The following is a 15,514-nucleotide window of genomic DNA, read 5'->3' as shown; positions in this document are numbered from 1 at the left end:
TGTATATGATATTTTTGTCACTATTTTAAGTTTCGACTCCCTTTATATAAATCGCTTTGTATTTCTGAAGTAGCCTCATTCATTTTATTAAGATTATTATTAATATCCGTAAATTTTGGTGTTATTTTTGTAAAATAGTTCTGTTGCCATCAAAAATTGTTATTATTGTTCTGCTATTATATGTTGCTATTTGTACTTCCTTCAATTAATTTTTTGAGACTGCTTTAGAGTTTTTTCTTTAAATCAAAGATTTATCAAATCAACCTCCATTACTCTAAGATAATTTGCAATGTTATATGTACAGAAATAGATCCAAAGAAAACCTAAATATTTTATCCAAGACAAAATTTCTTTAAATATCAGGTCTGTTGATTCAATATTATAAATTTAGACCAAAGTCTAACTGAGTACTTGACAAGTGCTAAATCCAAACTCAATTTCTTCTCCACCTCTGTCAAAACCATTTCTAATATATTAAAGGTAGATTAAATTGCAAAAAAAAAAAAAACATAAAACAAGAAAGTACACAACATAGGCAGAAGTGAAACATCCAAACACAAATAAACACAAGAGTTTATTCTTCATCTTCCTCGTCTCCATCACCACCAGCTGCTTTCTTTGCAGCAGATTTCTGGTTCTTTCGCTTCACTCTTCCAGGGCGACCACCACCGAAAGGACTGGTGAGAGAGAAGTCAATGTGCTTCTGGGAGTCCACTCTCACCATGAAAGAAGCAACGTTCACCACCTGCCTACCAACTCTGCATGACAAACATATCATTAGACTCTGGAAAAATATTTCACGTACCAAAGTGAGACCGACAAAATCTAAAATGCAGGCCAAGCAAAAGTGTTAGATAAAATCATGGAGTACAAAGATATCAGAAGGAACCCAACACCTCAGGGTGATTGACCTAAGCTGATTGGAGTCTATTCCCATACTTCTGAAAAATACGGTCATTCAAGCTTTCATGAAATTAATTTCTTTAGAACCCGTCCAAGCTTTCATAATTTTGATCTGCCAACACTACACAAACAATAACAATTGTTTGACACACAATTCTTACTTTCATTTCCTTGGATTAAAAAAATTCAAAAGTGGAAAGTACGAAAAACAGTTTAACATACTGCAACGTATTTCATTTTGTGCAAGTACCCACAACTTTATTGCAACTATATGGCTTATTTTCGTAAGAATTTGCACAATGATAATCATAGGTTATTGAGTTAAATGATACTTCCAAAATCAAGACAAGTTAAACCTCTCAAAAGTACAGATCAACAATCTTCACAAAATGCATACTGATCCTAAGCAGCATCAGACTAGGAATTATTGTGTCAAGGTGAGGCATCTTAGTGGGCCTTCAGAGATGTTACAACGAAAAAATGAAGTTATATATTTGAATTGTGTCACTAAAACTGTAATATGTTAATACCTGATATGCCTTTGTCGAATGAGCACTCTAGCATGGTGGATTGACTTGGCCATGCCAGTCTTGAAGACGAGGGTTTGGAGACGACGCTCAAGAAAGTTCTCAACAGTGAGGGCTAAGACATAATCAAGCTTGTTCTGGCTCTCATCCAATAATCCGTATCTGTTCATTCTTCTTAAGAGTGCTTCACCTTCAAAAATACGGCGTGGATCTTTCTCATCCAAGGTCAGAAGCATTCTTGCAGCATTTCTGATACGGCTCAAGGCATACTGAACTCTCCAAAGCTCTCTCTTGCACCTCAGCCCATATTCTCCAACAAGCTTCAACTCTGCATCCAATCGCTCCTTCTCATAAGGGCGTCGAGGCTTCTTAAAGGTCTTCCCATCTGAATTATACATCAAAGGTTAAGAAAGCATGGATAATAAATGTCAAAAGCAACACATTATGGATACAACATTAACTTCTACATAGAATAGCAAAAATAGAAACTGCAGACAATGGTAATTATCTCCAGAGACACGTATAAAAAATGCTGCTGCTCATTACTTCCCAATTTATTTGGCTTGATTGCTTGAATCCTCTCTATTCATTTACTCCCTTAGAGCGATTTTATTCCAAAACTCAACCAATTGTCTCATACGGCTAATTAGGGTCTCCAACACAAGAGGATTTCTAGATCCCATAGTTATAACGTTCTTGACAAACAAACCTCTGAAACAAACCAAAAGAAACTCCTAAGAGAATACTTTACGGCAACAACAAGACTGAGCCTCAATCGTAACTACTTAGTATCACCCCTATGAATATGAATAATTGCTCCTAATAAAATCATCTTTAAAGACTACTAGATTATCAAAGAATGGTGATGCACACATATCCTATTCTCAGCTAATCATTAAGAAATGGTGGTCTAATACAATGTGATTAACTAATAGAATCACAACAAAAATTCAAACTTTTCAATTATATATCTCGACCAACCAAGAACATCATCACGACCTTCAAATTTATATACAAGACAGTGCATCTAATCACCAACAGAACCAAGCTGAATTGGACAATGACCAAGTATCCAATCCTTTTTTAATTGAATTTAATTTCTCACTGCATATAAAACTACACTCTACAGTATTCCAACTAAATTGCTCATCATTCTACATTTTCTGTCAAGTATATGACAAAGTCAAAACGGTTGTTTCTAAACAAAGATAAAAGCTTTTCTTTTCTTAAGTTGCAGATATACAAAACAGGATAAGAGCAACAGACTAAAAACTTGCACAAGGCTGAGCTAATAACTTAACTTTTTACAGAACAGCTAAAATTCCTACACCACAGAGTTACAGTTATGACTATTCTATCAACTGTATATACGATTCAGCTCGACATATGTATTATCAACTGTATATACGATTCAGCTCGACATATATATGAATAGAGTTATCAACGTATCTTTAAAATGTGCATTCTAAGATCAAGGATCAGGCTCTCTACTATCTAAAACCAAACTAGAACAGCAAAACAACATACCTAGAGACATTTAGCATCTCAGAAACAAAATCAATGAAGATTCATCGTTTATTATTGGGACATTTGGCATACACATTGCATAGGAATAAGGAAAGAGAATGGATTTATACAAAATTGAATACTTACAGTTGCGGTAAAAGGAAACATGCACCATACTTTCCGGTCACCGGCACCGTCGTCGCCGATCTGCTGAAGAGAACAGAAATGGCGAAGGGTAAATTACACAAGGGTTTTAAAGTTTACAAATTTCTATATATATATTTTCCTCCGACAAAACCCTAACGGGCCTTTGTTGAACATTAAGCCCAATATTTGGGCGTATGTATAGTGATTACAACTTAAGTCACTCATCATATTATATTCCTGAGAAAATTTCACAAATAGCCAAAAAAAAAATTCATTTCAGATAGAGTAACTTTCACATATAATAAAATAAAAATTGAACGATAATAACTTGGATATAATAATAATAAATTTGAAATCTGAAATTTCAAGACAGTGGTCATATTTTTAAAATGTAGTCATAGTTGTATAAATTAGTGGGTGTTATTTTTATTAGGACAACTTTCACATATAGCAAACAAAAAATTCATATTTGTATGTTATAGCAAAGTTTGCATAATTGCTCTCCATAGCAAACACAAAACTGTATAATTCGCTATACATATACAATTGTATAATTCGTTGGCCTAAATTGTATAATTCGCAGGCCTGTTGTGCAATTGTATAATTCGCTATCCTATTTCACTGCAATTGTATAATGCACAATTGTATAATTCGCTGCAATATTTTTATAAAATTTGCTTTGCACACAATTTAATCGAATTAAAATGTATGTATATTGCATAATTATAAGTGTATAGCAGGAAGATATATGTTTTTCTCTTTCTTTATACAAAAACAGAAACACAATATATACAATTCTGTTGTATAAAGCTAGAGCAAAATGTATTTCACTGTAATTGTATGATTCGCAATTGTATAATTCGTTGGCCTTTTTCTCTGCAATATTTGTATAAAATTTGCATTTGTCTACAATTGAATTGAAGTAAAAGTGTAAATTGTATAATTAAGTGTTTAACACGAAGATATATGTTTTTGCATGTGTATATACAATTTTCTCTCGCTTTATACAAAACAGAAACAGAATTTATACACTTTTGTGTATAAAGCGAGAGAGGCGAGCAAAGGGAGAGTGGCGAGCGAGATTTTTGGGAGAGAGGCGTCTGGCAAACTTTGGGTAACGTTTGCTATGGAGCACAATTAAATCAAACCCTAGCTACTTCATTTATTTTAGGTTATTAGTTTGCTATTATATACAATTTTCCCTTTTTATTATATTCTTCCTTTGAACTACTCTTTTAATTTATAACGTTTGTCAAATTTTAGTATAAATTTTATAGAAAAACAAGAAATACAAAATATTATCACAGCTTATTTATCAGGCACATTAATAAATTTATGAAGTAAGATTGGTTAGAAAATTAACTTTCTTAGTTTGTCTCTTCTCAATAAATCGATGATTAAATGATCAATTATTGATTGAACTAACTAAACTTATTTATAATGTTATAAATAAGTAAAAATTACGCAACAAAGCAAATTTATACTATTTAATTACTCATCATAGTTATAGTTTGCTATGATTACCACTCACAACTAACATTATACAATAATTATGTGGGCTGACTCTGAATTTGTATAATTAGTCATGTTTGTATATGTATAATTCGCCAGAATATACAAATACATATGTATAATATACATTTATTTAACCTATATACATATACAATTCACCTCTCTCCCACTCTCTTCCTTCTCTCGCTCGCCTTTCTCCTCCCTCTCCCAATCTCGCTCACCTCTCTCCTCCCTCCCAATTTCGCTTGCCCTATATACAAATGTATATGTATAATATACAATTATATACATATACAATTCACCTCTCTCCAGCCCTCTGCCCTCTCTCACTCGCCTCTCTTCTCCCTCTCTCGATCTCCTCGCCTCTTCCTCCCTCTCCCAGTCTCGCTCGCCTCTTCCTCCCTCTCCCAATCTCTCTTGCCATATATACAAAATCATATGTATAATATACATTATCTAACCAATATACATATATAATTCACCTTTCTCCTACTCTTTCCCCCTCTCTCTGGCCTCTCTCCTCTCTCTTCCAGTCTCGCTTGCCTCTCTCCTCCATATAACATGTAGCTGCAAATTGTAATTATCAAACTATAGCTAAGGAGAGTAATTAATTATTTTTAAGTGGGTGAAAGTTTTCCAAATCAACACTCGCAATCACTAAAAATAATTTTATGATAGAGTTATTCTTTATTATGATATTTCATTGATTTTGAGAGACTCTATGACATACAAAGCGGAAAATCAAGATTATTTTAACATGATCGAAAATTAGATTTTTTTTTGATATTTTATAGTGTATATAACTAAAATTGGATTTTTAAAATCATTTAAATCATATCGATTTTTTATTTGGTGTCGATACGATTCAATTAAATTTCATATTTTTTCACTTCTAAACTATCACTTCAATATATAATATTATTAAAATATTTCTTTCACATGTATGTATTTGAAGAAGCACTTTAGTTCTTCACCAAAATGTTAAGAATGTAAAACCTTGTTGTCGTGTTGTTTGATTATAAACATTAAATAGGAGTGCTTGCATAGGTTTTATCGTGTTGTTTGATGAAGTATTCATTATAGTAACTTTTAATTTTTAATCTAACTAATTAAAGGATAATTGAAGAGCAAGAACTCAAAGTCGTCGAGTCACCAAAGGCCTAAGACCTAAGTTATATTTATATTTGAAAAGTGTTACAAAATATATTTATATATTAATTTTAACACATCTTTCATATATAAATATATTTACGTACATGTGTTATCTCCTGTATTCAGGTCAGTAAAAACAGAAATAGAAAATAAATAATCTGAGTCCACACAACTCATTGTTATCCGTAAGAAATTTAATTCACTCAGGTACTCGAGAATTTAGATTGATTCCTCCCAAGATAAAATGAATTAACTATTAAAGAAGTAGTGACACCTCAATATTCAATAATCTCAGCGAACTCAAAAAATAGCAACAAGAGAGACTTGGTCGTTCGACAATTTGATTTGTAAGAAAATGTATGCAAAAGAGAGAAAATTTTCATTGTTTAAAAATAAGAGAAATCTATTTATTTATAGCCAATTGCAACAAGAAACGCGTCTGTTAGAATAAGAGTGTGAACACATCTGTTCAGATATATCTTTCCAAAATCATTGTGTCTTTTGGGAAAACAAGTGTCTATTCGGAGGAACAGGTTCCTTCTAAGCATTTTTATCGTAACCTGAATTTTCAAACAATTTCGTTATGCGAAACTAATTTGTAGTATTCGCCTACAATCTAAAGAAACACTATCTAAATGCACAAATGTATCACCATTAATAATCACCAAAACACTCGTGATCTTTCATGGTGATACATGTCTGTATTTAGGTAGTGTTTATCAATATTGTGGGCAAATATATTCGGAAAGTAAGGTTGGAAGATGAAGCGAAATGTTAGGAATGAAGGGTGTAATATTTTAAATCAAATAGCTAAATATATCGGCGAGTATAGCTAGTTTGAGTTGAATATAGTTAACTCGAGTCAATTGTAGTCAATTTGTGTCGGGTATGATTAATAATAAGTGAGTTTTTAAAATTCATTTAAGTAATTAAATGTAGCCAATAGATAATCACTACACATTTTTAAAAAAAAAATTTAAATGATAATCCTCTATAAAAATGGTTAATATTGGACCCAAATGCAGATGACATGGTATTTGAGAGTCAATAGATGGATGACAAAGATATTTGACAGCCAGATGACACATATATTTCAAGTGTCTTTGAAAAACAACAAAAATATATTTCATTTTTTTGGCAGTAATGAAATAACTTTAATTTATAAACAAACATATGATTTTTTACTAAAATCATTTTTGAAGTATGACCTAAACATAAAGTATATCCTTCTATTATATAAGTGAATAAAAAGTATCCTTGAACTATCCAAAAAGTTATAAAATTCATTCTTCTATCTATTTTTTAAAGAAACTCAATCCACCAATAAAAAATGTACCATGTCTAATGAATATACACATTAACAAGCTAGTCAAGTTAAGTGATTTTTTTAATTTTTAGAAATTGAGGGTTTAAATCATATTAAAAAAAATATATATTCAAATTCTAAATATTTTTTGTAAAAATATGGCCAAATCCTCCAACTTCAAAATTTTAGAATAAAGTAATTGTGTTTTTTATTTTCATAACCGTTTACGCCTACATAATTTCACTAAATTTTTATCATTTCTATACATGATATAAAATGCAAATTGCATTGTATATATAGTACATAATTCCTAAATATTTTATTAAAGAAAATAATTAAATTGTTGAACATAATATTTTTAAAATGACATATTTTTACATAATCTTTCTAACCATATACGGTATAAGTATTTCAAAACTTATATATTGTTGCAAGTCAATTTACTTGATGATGCAAAAAACGTATAAACTAACAATACATAAAATTTAGATTCTGAGAATGAAAAGATTCATTTCTATTCATATTTTTATTTTTTTTAGAAATTTTGATCTTCTTATCGTGGCCAAGACGTGATCATTTTCTTTTATTAGTTCAATCAGTTTTTTAACAAAAATAGATTAAAGAATAAATCTTATTATTTTTTTGATAGCATACTAATAATTTCTTTTCACTTTGATAAATATAAGAATATACATTCAATTTCGGTCATAATTGTGAAATGATATTAGCCAATAACTCACCAAACATAAATATTAATTTATTAATATTATTTTTCCCTTTTAAATATAAAAATTCCTTGTTCTCCTCAAGCCCCTTTTCAATCCCAGACCATTTTCTAATGAACCCGATCCGCAAACTCTCATCAACCTTTCTCAAAGAACCCCTCATAAACCCCACCTTCTTCGCCGCCGTCCGCCGGCGGTTGTCGACCAAAAGTGGCAACGACGAATGGAACGACGCCTGGGAAGCTGCGTGGCTTCCCGACGACCTTTCTGGAAAGAATCGAGCTCCATGGGAAGCCGACGTAAATTTTGCACTTCCTGACGACACTAGCAACACTACTGAAATTACCCAAATTGAGCCTAGAGTTTCGGAAGTTGATGCGGAAACTAAAGCCTTTGTGGAGGATATGAATGAGAATTGGCACTTAAGAAAGGGGAAGCAGAAAAATAGCAGTGAGGGCATAGTTATGAACGAAAATGGAAGTTCGCTTTATAGTTTGGAGAATATAAAGAAGGATTATAGGTTGAAGAAGCAGAGAGTTCATGCGGGTTTGTGGTTGAAGGAAATTGAGAAGATGGAAGAGGCTAAGCTTGGGGATTCTATTGGTGGTAGTGGCAATGGTGATGATATTGAAAAACTTCTCGATAGCTGCTCAGAGTATGATCAAAGTCGCACCTTTTAATGCTATTTATTTGATTTTTTTTTTGGTTTTGGGTTTAAAATTCATGAATATATATTGTAGTGGACTATGCTTATGGAAATAGAGGATACATAGACCACAATTAGTTTGGAATTGAGGCGTAATAGGTCATTGATTGATATAATTGTTTGTGCATATGGGGATATATAAGATTCATGCAGTGAACTCCAACTAGTTTGAGGTTGAGACATAGTTGCTCGTTAATTGATATAATTGTCTGTGCTATAATATAGAAGATATACAAGTAGTTTGAGATTGGGTTGTAGTTGATCATTGATCAATATAATTTAATGCATTTATGATAGGGTTGTGGCGTGGTTGATTGTTGATTCATAAATCTGTGCTTATGGATATAGAAAACTCATAGTCGAACCCAAATAGTTTGGGAAATGAGGCATTGTCTTTTATCTTTCTTTTTTGGGATAAGTAGGTTCTTTTTTTCTTTTTCTCGGTAGGATAAGTAGGTTTGATGCATAGTTTTATGGTGATCGACTGTGCTTATGGATGTAATGATTCATCTAACCGACCATAAATAGTTTGTATTGCGGCATAGTTGATCATCGATTAATATAGTTGACTGTGTTTATTTGATGTGGATTTGAATTGATTCTTAATTAGATCTTTAACTATTTTGCATGTGATTGTGAGTCTTAATAGTTCTTCTAGAGGTGGATTTAGAATTTAGAGTTAGTGACTTGGATAAATTGACGTCTATTATGTGGAGATTTTTTTGAGACCTTTAGCATACATTTACTGTACGAGCCATTTGGTTAAACCTAATGCTAAGGGATTTACTGGACCTTTTTCCTATATAAGAATCTCGACATATCCTATAGGTGTAAATACATCTTTATTTTGGCGAGACAGAAGTTTTTCAACTACCTATACTAAAACATTGCCTTGAAAGAGACTGATGATTAAAGCAGACCGTAAGTAATAGACTTGCAGCTATAGACTTATTTTGATAGTTTAGATTAGTAGCATGGTATTAAAGTGTGCCAATTTTATGTTTTTCTCTATTTTCATTTCTGGCTATTTTTTTTGCATGCTTGGTCAATGTTAGATCTACTATTTGATCTAATATCATGATGATTTTGAACATATGGTCAAGCTAGATGGTACGGAATTTTACTAATTCGTCAAAATATACTGATTTGTTTATATTATGCTGTTGGTTGAATTTGAACTTTTTGTCTGTTGTATTGGCCTTCTACTTCTCTATTTTTTTAGGAGGGGTGGGGAGGTGTAACAACATTGTAATTTAATGATAAATAACTTATGAGGCTAAGATTTATACCATGACCACCTGCCATATCTTGCTGATTTCACTACACTCTGTATATTCAGGATTTTTGATTCACCTAATGATGACTCAAACAATTCGAACACAACTTCTGAGTTCAAAAACAAACCTGATGGCTGGGAAACGACTTCAAAAACACAAGATGGGAATATATGGGAGATGTCACAAAGAGAAGAAGATATCTTAGTCCAAGAATTTGAACGCCGAATTGCATTTAACAAATTCCAGGTTTGTGGTATATTCAACCTTTTGGTTTTCAGATGATTTCCGTCTTCTTTGTACTTGGATTTACTGCACTCGAGCTGGAGTCTTTCGGAAACAGCCTCTCTACCTCTCTGAAGTAGTGGTAGGTGTGTGTACACTCTACCCTCTCCAGACCTCACTTGTGGGATTCCACTAGGTATGCTACTGTTGTTGTTGGTTTCTGGACGAACTTCTTGTTAGATCTGCTGAATCAGTAATCCTTGGTTAGATATATGTCTTTTTCCCACAAGCATACTAGTTTGCCTAGATCCTCCTTTTTTTCTTTCCCTTTTATCTCTTACCCTTGATAAGAAAGGTATCAAAATCCTTTTAACTACACAGACCAAGTGGTGCAAGATGTGCTACTTATTAACATTAAACAGCTAACTCGTCCAAAGATTTCAAGAGTTGAACTAGAAGTGTATTTTTCTGTTGACCATCCAGGACTTGTCTTTGATGAAGACATTGAACCTGAAGGAGTGATAAAATTTCAGTCATTATCCATCACTTCATAATATTTGTTTTTGTATAAGTCACTTCCAGTCTTCCACAACAGTTTATGAAATGAAAAAGAAGAATAAAAAACAAGCAAGATATTAAGCTTACCATCTCCTCTACTAGGTGCTCCATTAGTTCTCGAGGCAAGGCATAAATTATTGTTCTATTAAAATCTTTTATGTCATAAAATGTTGGAGGGCTACCAGAATGTTCTGCCTAATAATTTTCCAGCAGCCTTTGATGTTGGCAAAGTGAAAACTGTCTGATCTTTGGAGCCTTTTCCTCTTACATTGTAGAGCCAATACTGAATATTCCTCTGAGATTGGCTTTTCTAGTCACTCAAGCTTTTCTTGCGAAGCATTGGGATACCTTTACATTGTCGTATCTCAGTGGATCTCTCTGCATAGAGTTTCCATAAGTTGCACTACCACATTCCTTGGTCTATATTCCTTTAACTACTACTTCCCTTTTATATGAATGTCACCAATGTGGTATGTCCTCTGAGCAGTGTACATTTAGGGGGAAAAACTTTTGTTCTACTCTTCCTCCATTACTAGTGAAAAGGTAAGTGCCCTCAACAAATCTTTTTGACCAAATATAGCCCTCTGAACTCCCTTCCTATTCATCTTCTTGGAGGTTCACATCTTTGGTGGTAATCATTCTCTTTGGAGCTAGTCATTTCTGATAGCTAGTCTATGCTCTATTTTCGATCCTAGCTTTACATCATTCACCGAGTATGTTTACATTGCCTTGTCATACTAGTATGTTATTGATCAATAAAATCGGTGGTTGGTGGATAACTTAGTAGCATGATGGCTTGACACCTTTTTTCATGAAATCTTCCACTCTTCACACAGGGTAGTGGTAAGGTCTAAGGTCCGCCTATATTCTATCCTCCCCAGACCTCACTTGTGAGATTTCACCGGGTATGTTGTTGCTTCTTTCTCAATACAAGCTTGAACAAATACTTGATTCTCTCATTTCATGTCCTCTAAGCCAGTTCCATCACATTCTTGTCAGTTGCACAATTCCAGGATATTTTGGTACTTGAATGGTTACTTGTGAGTTATTCGTAGACAAGAATATAGCTACGTGTTTCTCTTATGTTTGATAGACCTCATTTTGAATTATCTTCTGCCTATCACCCAAAGGGGTGGTGGTCAAGGAAGTGGATTGAGAACCATGAGGTCTCATGTTCAAATCCTAGCTACGACAAAATTCTGGGTGATTTCTTCTCATCCATCCAAGCCTTTGTGGAGAGAGTTATCATGTACTGGTGGGAGATAGTAGGTGCCCCCTGGAATTAGTGGAGGAGCTTGCAAGCTAGCACTACAGTTGTAAAAAGTATAAATCTTTGGACTATACTTGACAATTTTCTAAAGAAAATCTGTATCTTTTAATGTGTTCATTTTAACATGTACTCACTATTCCTCTGTGAATTATGATTCTGTTCGCTAATGGATAATAGCAAATTAGTAAAAGAATATTAGTCTGATTTATAAGGCTTTGACATTGGATAGTGAAACAGTGCGATGTATTATTTGCTCTTGTTTCTAATGCTGCATAAATGTTGATTATGCAGATTGCCAGTTTTATTAAAACCCATATATTTAGTCGGAGGAGGCCTATAGACGGTTGGAAGTATATGATAGAGGAGATCGGTCCAAATGCCAGAAAAGGGAAGGGTAGTGTTTCAAGGTTACCTAGTATAGCAGATGCATCAACTCGACCTTTCAGGGAGGAAGAAACATCGTCAAACACTACTTTCCCCTCTAATCGAGGGAGGACTGAAAGGAGGTAGCATTTTGTAAATTCTTTTTCTTGGAACAGAGTGACATTGCCAAATCTGAGTATGCATGTTGAAAATTAGTGTTGAACTTGTATGTTCTATTGAATTAACAAAAAAATTTTCATAGGCCCTATTGGAAATTATTTTCATATTCATCTAGAATCTAGATAAGTTTTATTGTATTTGCATTATTAACCAGAAGGGCCCTGTATCGCACAATCTAGATTTAGTCAGGACTCCATTGCGAGCTCCGAACACCAGGTGGATAACAAAAAAAAATAAGGCCATGTGCCTTTTTATGTTCAGGATACTCACTGTCCATTGATCCGGCAATTGAAGAACTTGAGCATGATAGACTATCATGCCCCAAAGCTGGGTGAGATGTGATTGACACTTGGCTCTAGTCGATTGTTGAGGAGCAATAACATAATTGTTAGAAGTGGGGTTCGAGGAGGGTAGTATTTATCTAGTCTTACCTATTTTTTGAAGGTAGAGCTAGATTATTCTCGATAGACCTTCAACTCAAGTAATGAAACTGTAAGGGATCGTTTGATTTCAATTCAAGTTATGATGAGATTTGTGATGAGATTAGTTATGATGGGATTATATTTTATTGAATGTTTGGTTTGTTGTATTCAAAATAATAGATATTTGTTTACAAAAATGCCCTTCATAAATGTAAATAGTGATTAACAAAAGGTTGAAAAAAAGATTTTTGTCATTTACTTATTTCATATCGGGTTACTATATCATTCAAGGGGAGGGATAACTTATCTCGGTGCAAATTATTAATCTCGAAATAAGTTATTTTGAACTTGCCAATTAAACAACAAATTAAGTGGTACTGTAATATTATTTCAGGACTATTTAATATTATCCTTCATATCAAACAATCCTAAGATAACTAACTTGAGCAGTTCGCTTCAACTAAAAATGGCAACACTGAGTAGGAACTGGTCCTTTAGATAGAGAACTTGAGAGGGTTTGAAGTAGTTGTTCTTTATAGACTTTGGATACTAATCAATAAGAGATGAAAAGTTCTCAATTTGTTCATTCATTTGAACAAGGGAAAAATATTCAGTTATGTAAATATATATTAGTTAATTAGTTAATATGATTATAGTTTACATTAATAACAATTTAAAACTTCTCGCTGTAATTACATTCTCTCTCGCCTCTCTCCCCTTTCTTCGAAATCTGGCTCGCCATTCTCCTCTTTTTCAATCATTTCTTCCCATCTCTCTTCTCTCCCTGCCCAGTCTCTCTCTCGCTTCTGTCAATCTCTCTCTCTCTCACTTTATAATAGATTTGTTTTTGTATAAAACGAGAGAGACGGGATATACAAATACAAATCTTTCACTGCCCAGTTCTCTTTTGTCTCTCTTTATCGCTTTATAGAAATACAAATTATACAACTATAATGTATAATTTCTGTTTGTATAAAGCAAGTGAGAGATTGGATTTACAAATACAAATGTTTTAACTACTCAATTCAATTATATATGAATTCAAATACAAATACATATGCATAATAGTAAGTCATCTGCGGCCATCTAAAGTTATTCGTATAATTCATTTAAACACCTCAACTAGGGATATTACCTATTGAACACTTTAACCTTATGAAATTTATATCTATTGTGTGTGATGCACTTGCCATGACATGACAAACTAATTAATTAAAAGAAGCCACGTGTCTTAAAAAAAAGCAATCTGTCTTTTGTGCTCGAAAATAATTATAATTAAAAAAATAAAATCCTAAAGTATGTATGTTCCTGCCTCCGCTCAGACTTGCTCCCTCCTCCCCCCCACCACCCTAACTTCATCTTTTTCCTCCTTTTTTTTTTTTAAAAAACACTTAAATTACCTAAGTTTTTCTACTTCTTTTTATATAATTAATTTTATTTTTAAGCTTAGATTTAATACATGTTTGAGTTGATTTGATATAAAGAAAAAGATGATTGGTGGCATTGTTTTTTCTATTGAACAAACGGAAAAGGGCCTAAAATACCCTCGAAGTATTGAAAATGGTACACAATTACCCCCATCCACCTATTGGCCCCCAAATACCCTTCACATCCTTTGGGTCCAAATTTACCCCTTCATTAACGGACCAAAATTAAAAATAATTAAATAATAATTTTTAATTACGTGGCACTCAACCATTGGTTGTAATTTAATTATTTAAAATAATTTTAAACTCACCCATTACCGACCCATTTTAACTAAACCCGCCCGACTTGACCCAATTTTTTAAAAAAACATCTAATTAAAATACCCTAAAACCTTATTCCTCCAATTTTCACAACTTCCATCGACTCCATTGTCTTCTTCTTCTTCTTCATCCTGCAATTTCGAGTCGATGGAAGTTGTGAAAATTGGACCATTAACCAGCAAGGGTACATGGTCGATTGTAAGTGTCACACCTGAAACCAATTTGGATAATGAAATCATTTATCATCGTCGACATGAGTTTTGCCCACATAGACCAAGTGACTCATCAGCTGTAATAGTGCTTGTACCTTTAACTTCTCAGGCAGTAAACAACCTAAAACTGAGAAGTTAATGTTTATCTGCTAGAACATGGTCAAGTTAGTCATTGAAGATTATGACACATTTTGGAAATTCGTTTTATTTTGTCACACACATATGGTGCCTATATTGTGAGGGAGAATTGTTTACAGCATATTGTAGAACAATTTTTGAAAATTTTGGTTGATTCTTTTTCTAAAGAACTTCAAAATGTCGATGAAGAAGAAAATGAAGATAATGGAGTCGATGGAAGTTGTAAAAATTGGAGGAATAAGGTTTTAGGATATTTTAATTAGATGTTTTTTTTTAAAAATTGGGTCAAGTGGGGCGGGTTTAGTTAAAATGGGTGGGTAATGGGTGAGTTTAAAATTATTTTAAATAATTAAATTGCAACCAATGGTTGATTGCACGTAATTAAAACTTATTATTTAATTATTTTTAATTTTGGTCCGTTAATGAAGGGGTAAATTTGGACCCAAAGGTGGATGTGAAGGGTATTTGGAGGCCAATAGGTGGATGGGGGGTAATTGTGTACCATTTTTAATACTTCGAGGGTATTTTAGGCCCTTTTCCGTTGAACAAATTAAAATTTGTGATTGATTGTTTGAAAAGCTAAAAAGAAAAAAAGATATTGACGATGATAAATTTGAAAAAAAATGAGGTGGTGTTCGAT

The 15,514-nt window shown here is 33.0% G+C and overlaps 2 protein-coding genes across 3 annotated transcripts; one reads left to right on the top strand and one right to left on the bottom strand.

Moving 5' to 3' along the window:
• Positions 1 to 347: 347 nt before the first annotated feature.
• LOC101253011 (small ribosomal subunit protein uS4y) lies at positions 348 to 3,250 on the bottom strand. The gene is made up of 3 exons (XM_004228347.5): positions 3,084 to 3,250; positions 1,434 to 1,815; positions 348 to 758 (listed from the first exon to the last, which is right to left on the bottom strand). Exons 1-3 carry the CDS (start codon positions 3,109 to 3,111, stop codon positions 575 to 577), a joined length of 594 nt encoding a protein of 197 aa, XP_004228395.1. The 5' UTR covers positions 3,112 to 3,250; the 3' UTR covers positions 348 to 574.
• A 4,604-nt stretch (positions 3,251 to 7,854) lies between these two features.
• LOC101253611 (protein GAMETE CELL DEFECTIVE 1, mitochondrial) lies at positions 7,855 to 12,895 on the top strand. Of its 2 annotated transcripts, none has more exons than XR_011220497.1 (3): positions 7,855 to 8,433; positions 9,824 to 10,179; positions 12,103 to 12,895. XR_011220497.1 is itself a non-coding variant. In XM_004228349.5 (3 exons), exons 1-3 carry the CDS (start codon positions 7,892 to 7,894, stop codon positions 12,319 to 12,321), a joined length of 945 nt encoding a protein of 314 aa, XP_004228397.1. In that variant the 5' UTR covers positions 7,856 to 7,891; the 3' UTR covers positions 12,322 to 12,895. The 2 variants fall into 2 exon arrangements, 1 of the variants encoding a protein (XP_004228397.1); XM_004228349.5 differs by having other exon boundaries at positions 7,856 to 8,433; positions 9,824 to 10,007.
• Positions 12,896 to 15,514: the final 2,619 nt, after the last annotated feature.

This window comes from Solanum lycopersicum, chromosome 1, assembly GCF_036512215.1.
Source record: "Solanum lycopersicum chromosome 1, SLM_r2.1".
NCBI lineage: Eukaryota > Viridiplantae > Streptophyta > Magnoliopsida > Solanales > Solanaceae > Solanum > Solanum lycopersicum.
Note: the sequence above shows the minus strand (reverse complement) of the source record. Positions and strands in the feature narration are given on the sequence as shown.

What these genes read in the sequence shown, in the direction of transcription:
- LOC101253011 (XM_004228347.5), bottom strand. Translation starts at nt 3,111, where the DNA reads ATGGTGCATGTTTCCTTTTACCGCAACT. An exon ending in TGTTTCCTTTTACCGCAACT is followed by an intron (nt 1,816 to 3,083) that starts GTAAGTATTCAA and finishes TGTATAATTCAG; the next exon opens with ATGGGAAGACCTTTAAGAAG. An exon ending in ATTCGACAAAGGCATATCAG is followed by an intron (nt 759 to 1,433) that starts GTATTAACATAT and finishes TTTGTCATGCAG; the next exon opens with AGTTGGTAGGCAGGTGGTGA.
- LOC101253611 (XM_004228349.5), top strand. Translation starts at nt 7,892, where the DNA reads ATGAACCCGATCCGCAAACTCTCATCAACCTTTCTCAAAGAACCCCTC. An exon ending in CTTCTCGATAGCTGCTCAGA is followed by an intron (nt 8,434 to 9,823) that starts GTATGATCAAAG and finishes CTGTATATTCAG; the next exon opens with GATTTTTGATTCACCTAATG. An exon ending in TTGCATTTAACAAATTCCAG is followed by an intron (nt 10,008 to 12,102) that starts GTTTGTGGTATA and finishes TTGATTATGCAG; the next exon opens with ATTGCCAGTTTTATTAAAAC.